General features: G+C 38.4%; 1 protein-coding gene across 8 annotated transcripts in view; it reads right to left on the reverse strand.

Moving 5' to 3' along the window:
- RNF180 (ring finger protein 180) overlaps nucleotides 1-13,471 on the reverse strand; it is a 241,463-nt gene that overhangs the window by 59,177 nt on the left and 168,815 nt on the right. For 7 of the 8 annotated variants that reach the window (XR_008917944.1, XM_016431313.2, XM_016431310.2 and 4 more), the window contains one exon: nucleotides 10,948-11,173. Coding sequence is in view for 6 of the 8 variants with exons in the window: in XM_016431313.2 (XP_016286799.1) it covers nucleotides 10,948-11,173 (226 nt within the window). In the remaining 2 variants the exon portion in view is untranslated. Of the gene's footprint in view, nucleotides 1-10,947; nucleotides 11,174-13,471 lie in introns of those variants that run through there. The other variant, XM_056824869.1, reaches the window with a different exon arrangement.

The following is a 13,471-nucleotide window of genomic DNA, read 5'->3' on the forward strand; positions in this document are numbered from 1 at the left end:
AGTTTTCCTTCTCCAGAGCCTCTCTCAAGAGATTCTTCCCAAGCAGTCCTCATCAGAGATCCTCCAAAGGGATTTTTCCAAAAGGATATATCCTCAAGAGATTCTGCTTTTTCTTATATAGGGGTTTTTCTCCCATGTCACCTCCCCTAAGTCCCTACATCTACCAATCACTGTAGACGCTTTCCAAAGGACTGCCCATCTAAATTCCTGCTAAGTTGACCAATCTCCTCAGTAAGTCTGAATGAGAAAAAACACAGCTGAGTCAACTTATTTCATCAAGAGAAAACTTGCCCGACCCTTTTAGGTACCTAGCATCCCATTGTATCAATTCTAAAAACAGGCCTGGCTCAAAGAACTCCTTGCCTTATTATAAGCATGGGTCCAAGTACTTTCATTGTTTAGCAAGGAGTTTTTCCCCCTAAAGCAGTCTTAAGTATGGTTGGAGTAGAAGTCCTCCCATTTCTGATCCTGGCGAGTTCTCACATCAAAATAGGGAATGTTTCTCAGTAGGGAATTTGTTCCAATTAAGAATTCCCTGATGGGGAAATTTTTAACATTCACAAGTCTGAGAAATTTTAAGGTTTACAATCCCAAAGAGATAATAAGGAAAAAGGCTTGTACAAGAATATTCATAGCTGCACTCTTTGTGGTAGCAAAAAAATTGGAAAATGAGGGGATGCCCTTCAATTGGGGAATGGCTGAACAAATTGTGGTATATGTTGGTGATGGAATAATATTGTGCTAAAAGGAATAATAAAGTGGAGGAATTCCATGGAGACTGGAACAACCTCCAGGAAGTGATGCAGAGTGAGAGGAGCAGAACCAGGAAAACATTGTACACAGACTGATACACTGTGGTATAATCGAACGTCATGGACTTCTCCATTAGTGGCAATGCAGTGATCCTGTGCTACTTGGAGGGATCTATGAGAAAAATCACTATCCACATCCAGAGGAAACACCGTGGGAGCAGAAACACAGAAGAAAAACAACTGCTTGAATACATGGGCCAATACATGGTTGGGGAAGGAGACTCTAAATGATCACCCTAATGCAAACACCAACAGTATGAAAATAGGTTCTGATCAAGGACACATGTAATACCCAGTGGAATTGTGTGTTGACTCTTAGAAGAGTAGGGATAGGGAAGGGAGGGATAGAATATGCTTCTTGTAACCAAGGAATAATTTTCTAAATTTCCAAAATAAATTAATTTTTAAAAGGGGGGGTGAGAATAATGCAGTTATTATTAAATACTATATTAGGAATTTAGTGAAGGGTCTCCAACTTGAAATTACTGCAAAGACTCTTTGTTTACTTTCTGGGACAAACTCTGAAATTTGTCTGCAAAAGTCAAAGCACAGGGTTAATTTTTCAATGATTAAATATATCTTCTATTTGCTTAGTTCAAATCTAGTCCCGCCCATGAAACTAAATCAGTGAGTATTTATTAAGCATTTGCTCTGTGTTCAGGCACTGTGCAAAGTTTTGGGGGTATAAAGAATGAAGATACAAAATAGTTATTGTAATCAAGATGTTCACAGTTCAATGGAGGAGATAACATAAAAATAACTGTGTATGAATATGTATACGGGATAAACTGGAGAAATTTCAGAGGAAAGATATGTAAGGTAAGTTAAAATCTTGATAATTCATTGGATCATAGATTTAATTCAGTGACCACCTCGTCCAACATCTTCATTATAAGATGGAAACTGAAGCCTAGCAAAGTTAAATAACTCGCCCAAGTGAATAGTATCAGAGGAACTGTTATCCATTTTTAAATGAGTATTGAAAGGTAAAATTAAAAAAAAAATCTGTAATATTTCTAAGTCTTTTGTCACCAAGGAATAAAATATGCTTTTTATTCGTAAATTCTTGCTAAACATCACAAGACCAGGAAGGTTAGTCTATAGAATTAAATTTACACAGTGAGATGAGCGGAGATGCATGAAGACTTGTTCCCTGTAGAATTCCATGATGTGAAGGTTTTGTTGGCCCAAATGCTCAAGGCTATATCTGAAAGTTAGGGCCTTTGTAGTCAGAAGCACTCTGGGCTACAGAGTCTTCCTCAGTACCAGATTCACATCTTGAGGGACCAACAAGAATCCCAGCCATCAGCGACCTCGATTAGGGCCCTAAACTAGCCACTGATCTGGCACAACTGCCTTAAGCTCACCGTACTTGGGCTTCTGCGTCTGTCCAGGGCCCGGAGCAGCGAGTCTGTGAGGGATTTCCCACGTCTGTCATTTCATGGTTTTTGTCCTCTCTGCGGATGCCCAGCTGCCCCTCACTCGGTCACTTGTTACGGCTCACCGTATCCTGGGCTTTCAGAGATAGATAGCTAATTCTGGATCATGGATGGGGCACACTATTGGCTGTGTATCCTGGGTGCTGATTGGCTCAGTAGAAAAGGCTTACAGGGGAGTGAAAGGGGTCGATAGAGCCTTAACTATAAATCATGAATCACAATTCTTATATGACACGACACATCCAACGCTGCTCCTTCGTGGATTCTCGCCTCTCGTGGGGGTCTCTGGAACATAACTCCTGTGATGGCTGAGGGACTCTGTACTAGGTGTACTTAGTCAGAGTATGTTTGGGGTACCATTTACCAGAGGCTTTGAGCTTCCATCACACTAAAAAGAGGGAAGGCGGGTAGCCCCCACCGTCTAGCCGTAGTTCTGGATCTGCTTGAACGCTAAACTCTGTGATTCTAAGTCTGTGGCCATATTTGGTAACACACTCTAGAGTTTTACGGATATTGTTCAAGTCGGTACTCGACCCAGAGTGCTGCTCCTTTCTCTGGTTGCCTAAACACTGCAGACTAGGGCAGAGTCCAGGATACTGAATGTCTCAACATCTCCTGCAAGATGTCCGACATGTTTAAAGGTTTAGAAAAGTGAAAACCAGACAGACACGTAACACATTCGAAGTGAATCCAGGAGGCACACATGGCATTTTCGTGTGAACCTATTCGTGTGTTTTTCCCTTCAGAGAAGGCGTCTTGACTTTTAAGCATCTCATTGGCATCTTATAAGATGGCAGTTCTCTCCCTCAGATCAGGATGATCTAATTTTAAATGATGACAATGAACGTATTGAACTATACAACTAAATTGATACTACTAACAGGGAAATGCCGCATTTTTATAGGGAAGGTTCTTACCTTCTTTTGTGTCAGGGACCCCTTAGGAAGTCAAATGAAGTTTATACAGTTTATATATATTTTCAGAATAATGTTTAAAAACAATGGAAGGATATGCTCAAGTTCATTTAGAAGTTGGTGAGAATTTTCTTTTAGAGGCCATGAGATGGAGTGGAGGAAACATTCTGGGATAAAGTCAGAAAGACTTAAGTTAAAATTTAGCGGCAGAAACTTTCTAGTTACCTCTACTTGCCTCGCTTAACGATGAAATGGTGATAATAGCATCTAACACCCAGGGTTTTCTGAGGACTAAATGAGATATTTGTAAAATGCTTATCAGGGTACGTAGCACAGAGTAAGCACTATAGAAATGAGGGCTATACTACTACTAATGGTAATCATTTTTATTAATAATAATGATGATAGTGATGGCTATTATTATTATTCCCATCCAAGTTCACAGACCTCCTTGAATCTAGTCACAGATCCTCAGTTAATTCCTGATAATACACTACAAAACTGTATTATGTTTGTGTATAATAAATGTCTGGATGCTCTTGTTTGTATAATAATCTCAATTTATATTTTTTAAATCTAGAAGCTTTAGGGGATCCCATATTTACTCACAAATGTGAAATGCAATGGTTGCACATGAATAAAAGAGTCTGATTATGTTTCATGAGTTAATTCACAAATATTGACAGCGATCACCATAACAATAGAATAGCACATGGAATTTTTTCTTTTTAAGAAACAGAGGTTAGAAGTCCTGGGTTCTTTCATATCATACTTTAGCTGTAGTTTGTCCTGAATGTAACTCTTTCAATAAAGACTTAACCTGGGCTATATGGATAAATTTCAGGCCATCTCTAATCTTGGATGCAGAAAACCTATTTTCATCAACTCCTACAACACACAAAAAAGCTAAGTCTTTGTTTTATATAGGTTACTTAAGTGCTTTAAGTATAAATTCAATTTAATAGTGATTTAATTCAATGTTTAAATATTGGCAAATTTATGAGTTAAGATTAGATGAGCATTATTAAAGAGACAGAGTACTGCTTTCTTCTATGTTTCCAAAGGTATGTGGCTCTATACTAAATATAGAAAATATCTCAGTACATACCTCACAGAATTATTGTGAAGATTAAATGAGATAATATTTATAAAAGGATTTAGCTCAGTGCCAACACAGAGTAGGCACTATGTAAACACTTATTCCCTTTATTCCCCCTCCCCTCATTTTTAACTTTTCCCTTTCTGATGATACCGATCTTATTTTCCCCCTTTAAAATTTTTAATTGTTATTTTTCAGGAGATTTTTTTTTTGCCAACCTTCCTCTCCATAATATTAAGTAGCTACATTATTTTATTCCACCAAAATTGTTCAAAATCATAAGACAAAAGAAGCTCTGCATAAAATTAAAAATAGGCCTGATAAAATTATGATCACAAGGTGAGAACAAAGTAGCTCTTGTTAACTAATAGTGAACATTTCGGTGGACACAGGGGTTCTTTTTCATAGTGGCAGCTTTAAATCTAGTCTTACATACACCATTTTTCTTTTATGGTGAATTTCTTCATTGTGAACAACCTTGACGCTTGGATGACAGGTCTTACTTAGTTCACTAAAATCAAGTTCTATTATATTTGAAATTTTTAATTAACCTTTTTTTCTGACACCTACGTCAATCCTCTCATTAGAGGTGAACTTTCCATGGTGACCCAGAGCACTTCCGATCCCGGTGAGACAATTCTGATCCAAACAAGAGATAAAGTTTCCCCTGCTGTCAGCTGATTCCCGCTGACATCAGCTGGTGTTTTCCAGGCAGTCAGAAGAGAAAGACAGAACTCAAGCCATGGAACAAGATCTAGTCATTTTTTCCTGCCTGAGCTGCTGTCTTCTACGTTGTAGGACACATCCTGTTTCACTTACCAGAGGGGGCAGTTGTAAAACCCAATCAGGCAAGCAAGAAACGTGTCGTTTTCCCATAAACCTCACAAATAGGTTGATCTCGTGGAGAGAATTTGACAATATGCTTTAAAACATGTGTGGGGGACCCCGCACAGACGCGCAGCTCTATTTCCATGGGCACCAGCAATGCTCTTTTGTTGGTTCAAGGAGATTATGCTACAATGTGCCAGAAAGGTGTCACAGAATACAGCTCACTCTGTACATCTGGGAAATCAGGGCCGCCGTCCATCCGTAATGTTGGTGTAAAATGAGACGAATTACACTGAACTTGCTGGGCATCATTTTTAGCGCCACTTTGAGCTTTAGTTCTGGATAATGATGTTCTGGGCATGATCTTCATATCCCTTCACATTATTTTGGTCCCACTCCTTTCCCTTCTTGATTTTATCACAAACCCAAGGCCACTGTATCATCTAAGAGGCTTCCCAATTCATTGTCTAGGCACACAGAATCCTGGAAAGACTAGAAAACATTTTCATTTGGGGTGTGGAAAATGACATGGAAAAATCTGCAGGATTTGTTTTCTGAAAAGATGTTACAAATAACTGCATTCATTTGCTAACCCCTGATTAATGGCTATCCTGTGCTAAGCACAGAGAAGATAACAGATCCAGGATCTTTTATTTTAGTTTAATCAATTCTAAAAGATAGTTCTAATTGTTGAATTGGTTAGTTTCACTCCTTTATGAATAACAACTCAAATTACTCTGAGGGGTAAAACTTAAAAAAAAAAGATATGTAATGGGATTCATTCCTTCTTGGGATTTATTTCTTATTATCAGCTTTTGTTGCAAAATTGTGTCATATTATCTCATCTCTGTGTACATAGTTAAGCACAAAACAGAGAGAATACTGCTTAGCCTACCTCACAAGTATGTGGAGATGATTTATTGTGATGGAAAGGATATTTTCTTAGGCATGATCTATGCTGGTCCTTTATAAAAGGTTACTAATGTCAAATGTTGTGGAAATTTTTAAAATTTATTATGCACTAGGAAAAGATTGGTATTTTCTGAGCAATTTGATTTCCACAGAAATGACACAAAAGAAATTGAATAAATATGCAACTTCCAACACTATTCTTATATTTTAGATTATCTGTGATATCAAAATATATTTGATCCTCAACTTTGCTCAAAATTTTATCATTATAACCATCATTAGCTTATCGTTATAATATCATTAGTATTATATATTTGTGTAGGAAAGGGATAGTATAGAGTCAGTGATTGGAATATTTGATTAAGAATGAGGAAGACCTGGGTTCAAATCCCATCCCAAGCCCTAAGTAGCTGTAAGAGATTAGCTGTGTGGGACTAGTTGTGTGATCTTGGATAAGTCACTTAAGTAGCTTCTTCATCTGTAAGGTGAAGGGATGGAATTTGATGGTATCTAAGATTCCTTTTATCTCTAACTTGATGGGGATCCTTGATGCCGGTGGTGTCAAACTCGAGTAGAAACAGATCACTAGGGCTGTATATTGATTTAGAAAGTCACAAATTAGACTGTGCTTTACTTTTATTTATTTTGTTAACTATTTCCCAATTACATTTTAATCTGGTTCCAGTTAGGCCAGGAGTTTGACACTTCTGCTCTACTAGATTTTAAAATACCTGGGGGGGGGGGCTTTATGTTATTCTTTGAAATCTCAACAATACCTCGCATATGGTAGGTGCTCACAAATGTTTACTTAAATGGAATTTGTCTGTATTGAGTTTCTTCTTTGTGTACAGTATATTTACTAAGTAGGATTTGAATCAGTGAGGGCACATCCACCAGGAAGTTTAACGGAACTGAACTGACAGCAGGTTCCTTGTTTTAAAAGTCTTCAGTGCCAGCTCATACTGGCCGGTCAAAGTGGTAACTGGAACTCTCTCAATTTAAAAATGTACAGCTATTGCTAGAATACGATCTCTTCAATCTCCTTGTAAAGAGAGTTATTTGCGGGTCTATATTTAAGACTGGATATCACTTTGAGTTAAAAAAAAACCCAATGCAAAATAAGTAAATTTATCTAGTCTAACTCATCTATTTCATTCACGATGTTAATGCATGATGTGTATAGGTCAAAATGCAGTGTTTCTTTTCTCTTGGGCGGCCAGAGTGTTTGCAATGACTTTGGATTCTCAGCAGACCAGGAAGACCCTGAATAGATTGTGGGGCTGGAATACTCTCAAGTATGAACATGCCTTTTCATGCACTAAACACTCTATTTTGTGACCTTGGTGAACGGGCACTCTTGCTTACTTTTTAAAATTAATCAATCAATCAACACCTACTAAGTATCTACTAAGTGTCAGAAAAGTGTGCCAGGGGCCAGACGTACAAAAATAAAGAAAGAAATGATCTCTCCTGCGAAAGCGTTTAAATATTCATGGAGGAAGATAATCACATATACAAGTATATGCAGAAGAAATGTTAACAGAAAAACAAATGAAACCAAATATTTAAATTCCCTCAAGGGAGTTGGAGAAGGAAGGGCGCTAGCAGGTGGGGAAGGGGGATCAGGGATGGCGCTTATGTCCGAGAGTCATTCCAGGAAACAGAAATGAGGACATTCATTTTAGCAGAGGGATGAGCAGTACAGAAGCACAGGGATGAGAAACAGAGGGCGATGCCTAAAGGAAAGATCGAAGAGGATCCGTTTGGTTGTGCGGCAGCGTCTGGATGAAAAGGCTGGAAAGAGAAACTGGGGCAACGAGAAGGGCTTTAAACACTAGATATAAGAGCTGATCGTTGATTCTGGAGGCAATAAGCAGGGTGTGGTATGGTTAGGTCGATATTTAAGGAAAGTCCCTTTGGTGGCTCTATGGAGAAATGTGTTAAAGTGGGACGGAGCTCAGGTCACAGACATCAAGTAGGAAGCTACGGAAATAAGCTAGATGAGAGAGGACATAGCAAGAACTAAGGCGGTCACCGTGTAAGTGGAGAAGAAGGTCGGAGTGCTAGAGATGCCACGTAGATAGACATCGTAAGTTACGGCCACGTGTGTGCGATTAAGGACAGTGAGGCGTCCAACCCGGAAAACTACGATGACGGGGCCTGAAATGTAAATATGGAAATCTAGAAGAGGGGTGGGTTTTGGAGGGAAAGAAAGTGCTCTGTTTTGGATGCTGAGCATGCAATCTGAAATGGTCAACAGGCAATTGGTGACAATGGACTGAGGCTTGGGAGATCTGCGTCATTTGTATAGAGTTGACATGCTCGGGAGCTGTCAAGGCAGAGACCACTGGGAGAAAAGAAAAGTAGGCTGAGAGCAGAACCTTGGGAGATGCTCCCAGTTAGGAGGCATCACATGGATGAACAGCAGACACTAAGGAGTCCTTAGGTAGGAAAACACGGAAAGAACATTTTCACCAAAATCTAGTCTATGAAAGAGAGTCCCGGCAATAGTGTTATATGCAGCAGAGTGATCAAGAAGAATGACTTGAAAAAGGGCCATTTCAGTGGCATGATGAGGTCAAACACCATATTGCAAAAAGCCAAAGAGATGGGAGGAGAGGAAATGAGGGCATTAAGCGTAGGTGGCAGGCAGCTTGTTTCAAGAAGGCTAACTGAGAAGGCAGAGCAGAGATCTAGAATGAAAACTTGAGGCAATAAGAAGATCTAGTGAAGGTTTCATTTTTTTTTTCCTTTTTAGGTTGGAGGATGGACGCTTGAGCAAGTATAAAGGCAAGAGAGAAGGGAGAGGGAGGGAGAGGAAAAAGAGAGAGAGAGACAGAGATAGAGCTCAGGGTTCAATTAGCTGGAGAGGTCAGGAAAAGTTGTGATCAAGAACACATACAAAGAATAGAGAGAGCTTTTGAAATCATGGATTACAAGCCTGCTGGGGGCTGTCAAGCCAAGTTGTCTTGACATGGTCACACATGGAAACCAGGAGGTCACAAAGTGGCTCCTTGGAAGGATGGAGATACCCATTTAGTCCCCCTCTGTGTGACTTCTCCCACTAACACACCCCTTACTATTGAAATGGCTATGAGTTTTGTTCTCTCCCTAACTTCAGGAAAAATAATATGAGAGCAAAATACTTGCAGGATTAATACCTATGTCCCACTTTAATCCCCTCAGAACGTCATGAAGAGATCCTACTTACAGAATCAAACCTGAAGATTCTTATTTACCCACTTAGATAGGACCCTCTTTTCTAGCATTAAAACGTGTGGCAAATCTGTGCTCAGAATTCCCCATCCCCATGTACAGGCCAAGAGCAAGCTTCTCTGACCGAAAACTGGGTCATATTGATTCTACCCTCTGACCCCACACTTAGCAGCAGTGTTTTGTTGATTATCTCCTTAGGCTTTGTGTTTGTTGTTGGAATCTATGGCATCAAAGTATGTATCTGTGTAACCACCGAGGGAATAAAATAAAGCCAAGCCTGAACGAAGGTGGAACAGCTCCTGCTCATGCCTGAGCAATAGGTTTCAAACACGCAGCTGTCTTGTTCTGCCTAAGTCACCACACCTCATCAGGAGGAACCCTCGACTTTGCAGACTGCCGGACAGTCTGAGATACAAGCCCTTAATTAAGCAGAAAAGGGAGGTCTAGAGTTTAAGTAGCTTCTTCAAAGTCTAAAAATTAGGAAAGGGTAGAATTAGGGTTTACATTCAGGTCCCTTGACTATAAATCTCAATCATTTGCTTTTCCTCTTTTTAGGATTCTCTATAGTATTCAAAGTTTCATTAGATGAGAATGTCTATCAAACTTTACCGTTAGACATTCTGAGCTGTAAACTGTTAAATTAGATCTTATTTAATGCCTTTCTTGCTATGAATCTCTTAACGATTAATATGAAGTATATATTTTGAGAAGAAGGAAGGAAAGCTTCAGCCCATTTGAGGAAACTGGGACAAAGAGGGTTAAGTGATTTGCCCAGGGTCACACTGTCTAAAAGTGAAAATTTGGACGCAGGAGGATATTTCATTTTAAACTAAAACAATGATTTATACAATCCACAAACCAAAATATTTATCAGAGCTGCTTACTGGACATAACTTAGATATATTATAGAGATGATAAAGTATCGCTGTTTTAGGACACCTACCTTGGGCACGCGCTGCCATGCCTAGTGAGAGTCTAGTACATCTAGCTGTTCCTGAGGCCTGGCTCAGCTTCCCCACCAAATTTCCCTGCTGCTGTTGCTGCAGCACCTTCTAAGCAGGATCCAGCAGAGTTCTTGGAAGAGCTACACCATTTATCTTTGACATTCCTACAATGGGGCCATGTTGATCTGATTGGTGAGAAACATCATTTCTCCCTTAGCCCAAGTTTCTAAAAATGCTTCATCCCAGCCTGTATCTGTTTGTTACTGTTCTTTGCTGCTGAATCATGCCTTTACATGGTTCCCCTCCCCATTTCTACCTTTTGCTTTGGGAAGAGTAACCACATTGATGTTATCTTTGTTTCTAGGAAGGAAAGGGGCTCTATATTTATTTTTGTTTGATATTAAATGGAAGTAAAAGGAATTAAATTGTGGTTTAAAAATACTTTTTAGAAAAATGAGCAAGTAGTCTGCATAATAAACAAAGCAACTCTGAATAAGGGAAACTTTATCTTAAAATGAAGAAATATTTTAAGAAACTAAAATGCATTTATAATAATGAGAGATTATAAGCAGCGTTTTTCATAACCGTGTGAATTTCAGTTTGTAAATGAGAAACGAATGGTATAAAATTTTATGTAGTAGTTATGTGAAACTTTAAACAGTATATATTGCTTTCAAGAATTTTTCTTCTTTTATAATTTGCAAAACATTTTTAGACGTGTGTCAATATGTGTTCATGTAGATCAGAAAACTCTTAGGTATTTAAATAAAAGATGAAAGTTACCTGTCTGGAAAAAGACTCTAGAAATGATTGTTCGACACAATGGACAGGGTGTGCTTGTCGGGTTGTCTTTGGCCAGGGTCCGGAGGCAAGGTTCACAGAAGATGTGGTGGCAAGGATAGCACATGTATGGGTTGAAATAAACATCCAGACACACGGCACAGATGTAGCTTTCCTTTTCTTCTGTACATTCATTGTCGTCATCTGTACTCACATCATTATTCAAAGTCTATGAAACAAAAGCACAGTTTGCCAAGCTCTTCAGATAAGCATAAAAGAAGTTAAGAATCACTATGGGAAATAGAGGTTTTTTAATATCAATGCAGAGCCTGTGTGATTCATTTAGATCTGTACTATTTCCTTTCTTTAAAAAAAAAACAAACTCATACCTTCTGTCTTAGAGTTAGTTCTAAGACAGAATAGCAGCAAGGGCTAGGCAATTGAGGTTAAGTGACTTGCCCAGGGTCATATGGCTAGGGAGTGGGCCAGACTTGAACCCAGGTCCACTGTGTGACCCCAGATGCCCCAGCCTGCAGTATTTCTAAAAAGTATCAGTAACAGGAGAGATATTTTTTTTTCAGAAAAGAGGGCAAAAGTGAAATAGTACTTGGAACTTGGGTATCTAAACAAAAAACATCTGGGCAGAATGAAAATGTGCACAAACACAACTGAAGCCAAAGACATGCATGCCCATATAAACATATACATATTTTCCCCAAAATACAGATATTTTGTTCAACAAATCTTAGCATAACATGAAAACTTTTTAAATAAGGCTGAATCCTATTGGGATTACCCAAAGGTATGTTGGCACCAACTTTGTTTTTCATCTCTACGACATTTCAGATACACCAGTTTGTTTCTTAGCCCTTTTCTGGTCTCTAACCTCTGGGAGGGGTCGGGAACTGAGCATTAGTGAAACTTCATGTCTCAATGCCTAGCATTAGCTGTTTGAAAAATGCTTTAAGGAAATTAATTAAATTAGAAGTTTGGCTACCCAAATAAGATCACACCTCTTGCCTGAAAAGTACTTCTGTTTTATAGCTGCGGGTCCAGAAGGGGACTGAGAGAATACAAGATGGTGGCAGCAAAGACCCCATGGTTTTTTGGTCTGGAAGCTATGCTGTTGGTATTTCATCAGAGTGAGAAGCTATGACCTTGTTGAGCCCTTCCCCCAGGCTCAGCAGCTTATTATGTTGAGAGTGTTTCAGCAATGACAGGCATTTTTGCCCTAGTCTGGTAAAGCCCACAATTCAGGAGAGGCTACTAGAAAACTGCTCTTTTTCTCTAGATTGATATAGAAGAGACAAAAAGAAATGAATGAGAAAAATCTAAAAACTTAGTATGTTTTGGTCATAATGATTGTGCACTTATTTGAAATGCAAAAAAAGATATGAGCTCAAGATAGAGACAAAAAATCAGTATACTCTCATGGATCTTGTGTCAAATTTTAATTATTTGGCAGCTGATTAATTCACTTTGTGGATTATCCAAGTGTCTTTCCTCCTTTGTCTTTTTCCTGTTTTCTACGTATTGCTTTTTTTCCCTTTTTATCAATAGCAGTCTTTCTCAGGGGTATCAGTGTTAAGAAGCAAAAAGAGAACCATAAATTGTACTGTTTATTAAATCATGGGCTGAGAAGTAGGATTTTTCTGTGTGTGTCAATTACTATCAGGATATCCAAATGGTTCCATTAGGCTCGACAATCAATAATATAACTCGTTGTACTTTTCAGAGAACATTAATGGATATGTGAGGACCGAGGTGGAAGATCATTTGTTGAAATTAAGAGCTTTGGAAGGAACTTCAAAAATCATTTTTTACATAGTTTAAATGATAACTATTCAAAATGAATCTGGAACACTTGGATTTCTGAAATGTTCATAAAGCATCAGGTATCAGGTTGGACAGCATAAATATTCAGTAAATGAGATCTCTCAAAATTTCTTGGCCATAAAAGACCTTTTTAGCAAAAAAATTTTAGAATAGTCTAAGGTATAAACTTTGGGCAAAATATACTTCAAGGCAGAGAAAGAGATGAAAATATAAATCTTGGTGGTCCAGAGAGATAAATGCCAGAGGTAAAAAATCAGCATTGTAAAGATCAGGTAATTTAGTTTGCCTAAACTAGAAATAATAAAGATTATCATCATTAATAATGATGTTGTTTCAGATAATTTGGCTAGCCTAAACTAAGCGTCTTTAATTTATCACAATGATAAGGATGATTGGATAATATATTGGGGGTCAAGATTATGGACTTTTTCCTTGACTTTCAGAACAAACAAGTTACAAACCTAAGCAAATCTTTTGATGGAAACTCAGTTTCAATTTTCATTTCTGACTATGTGGGAATATTGGTGTGTGTTCTAAAAAACAATCAGAGGCTAGTTTCTGCTTAACAACAGTTGCATTAGTACAAAATCCAAATATATGTATGTCTGCTTATGTATTTCCTATCTGACAAGATAACTTTATCTCTATCTGTAGTCCTTCCTTATTTCTTCAATAAGCATTTATGAATCAT

Source organism: Monodelphis domestica, chromosome 3 (assembly GCF_027887165.1).
Source record: "Monodelphis domestica isolate mMonDom1 chromosome 3, mMonDom1.pri, whole genome shotgun sequence".
Classification (NCBI taxonomy): Eukaryota; Metazoa; Chordata; class Mammalia; order Didelphimorphia; family Didelphidae; genus Monodelphis; species Monodelphis domestica.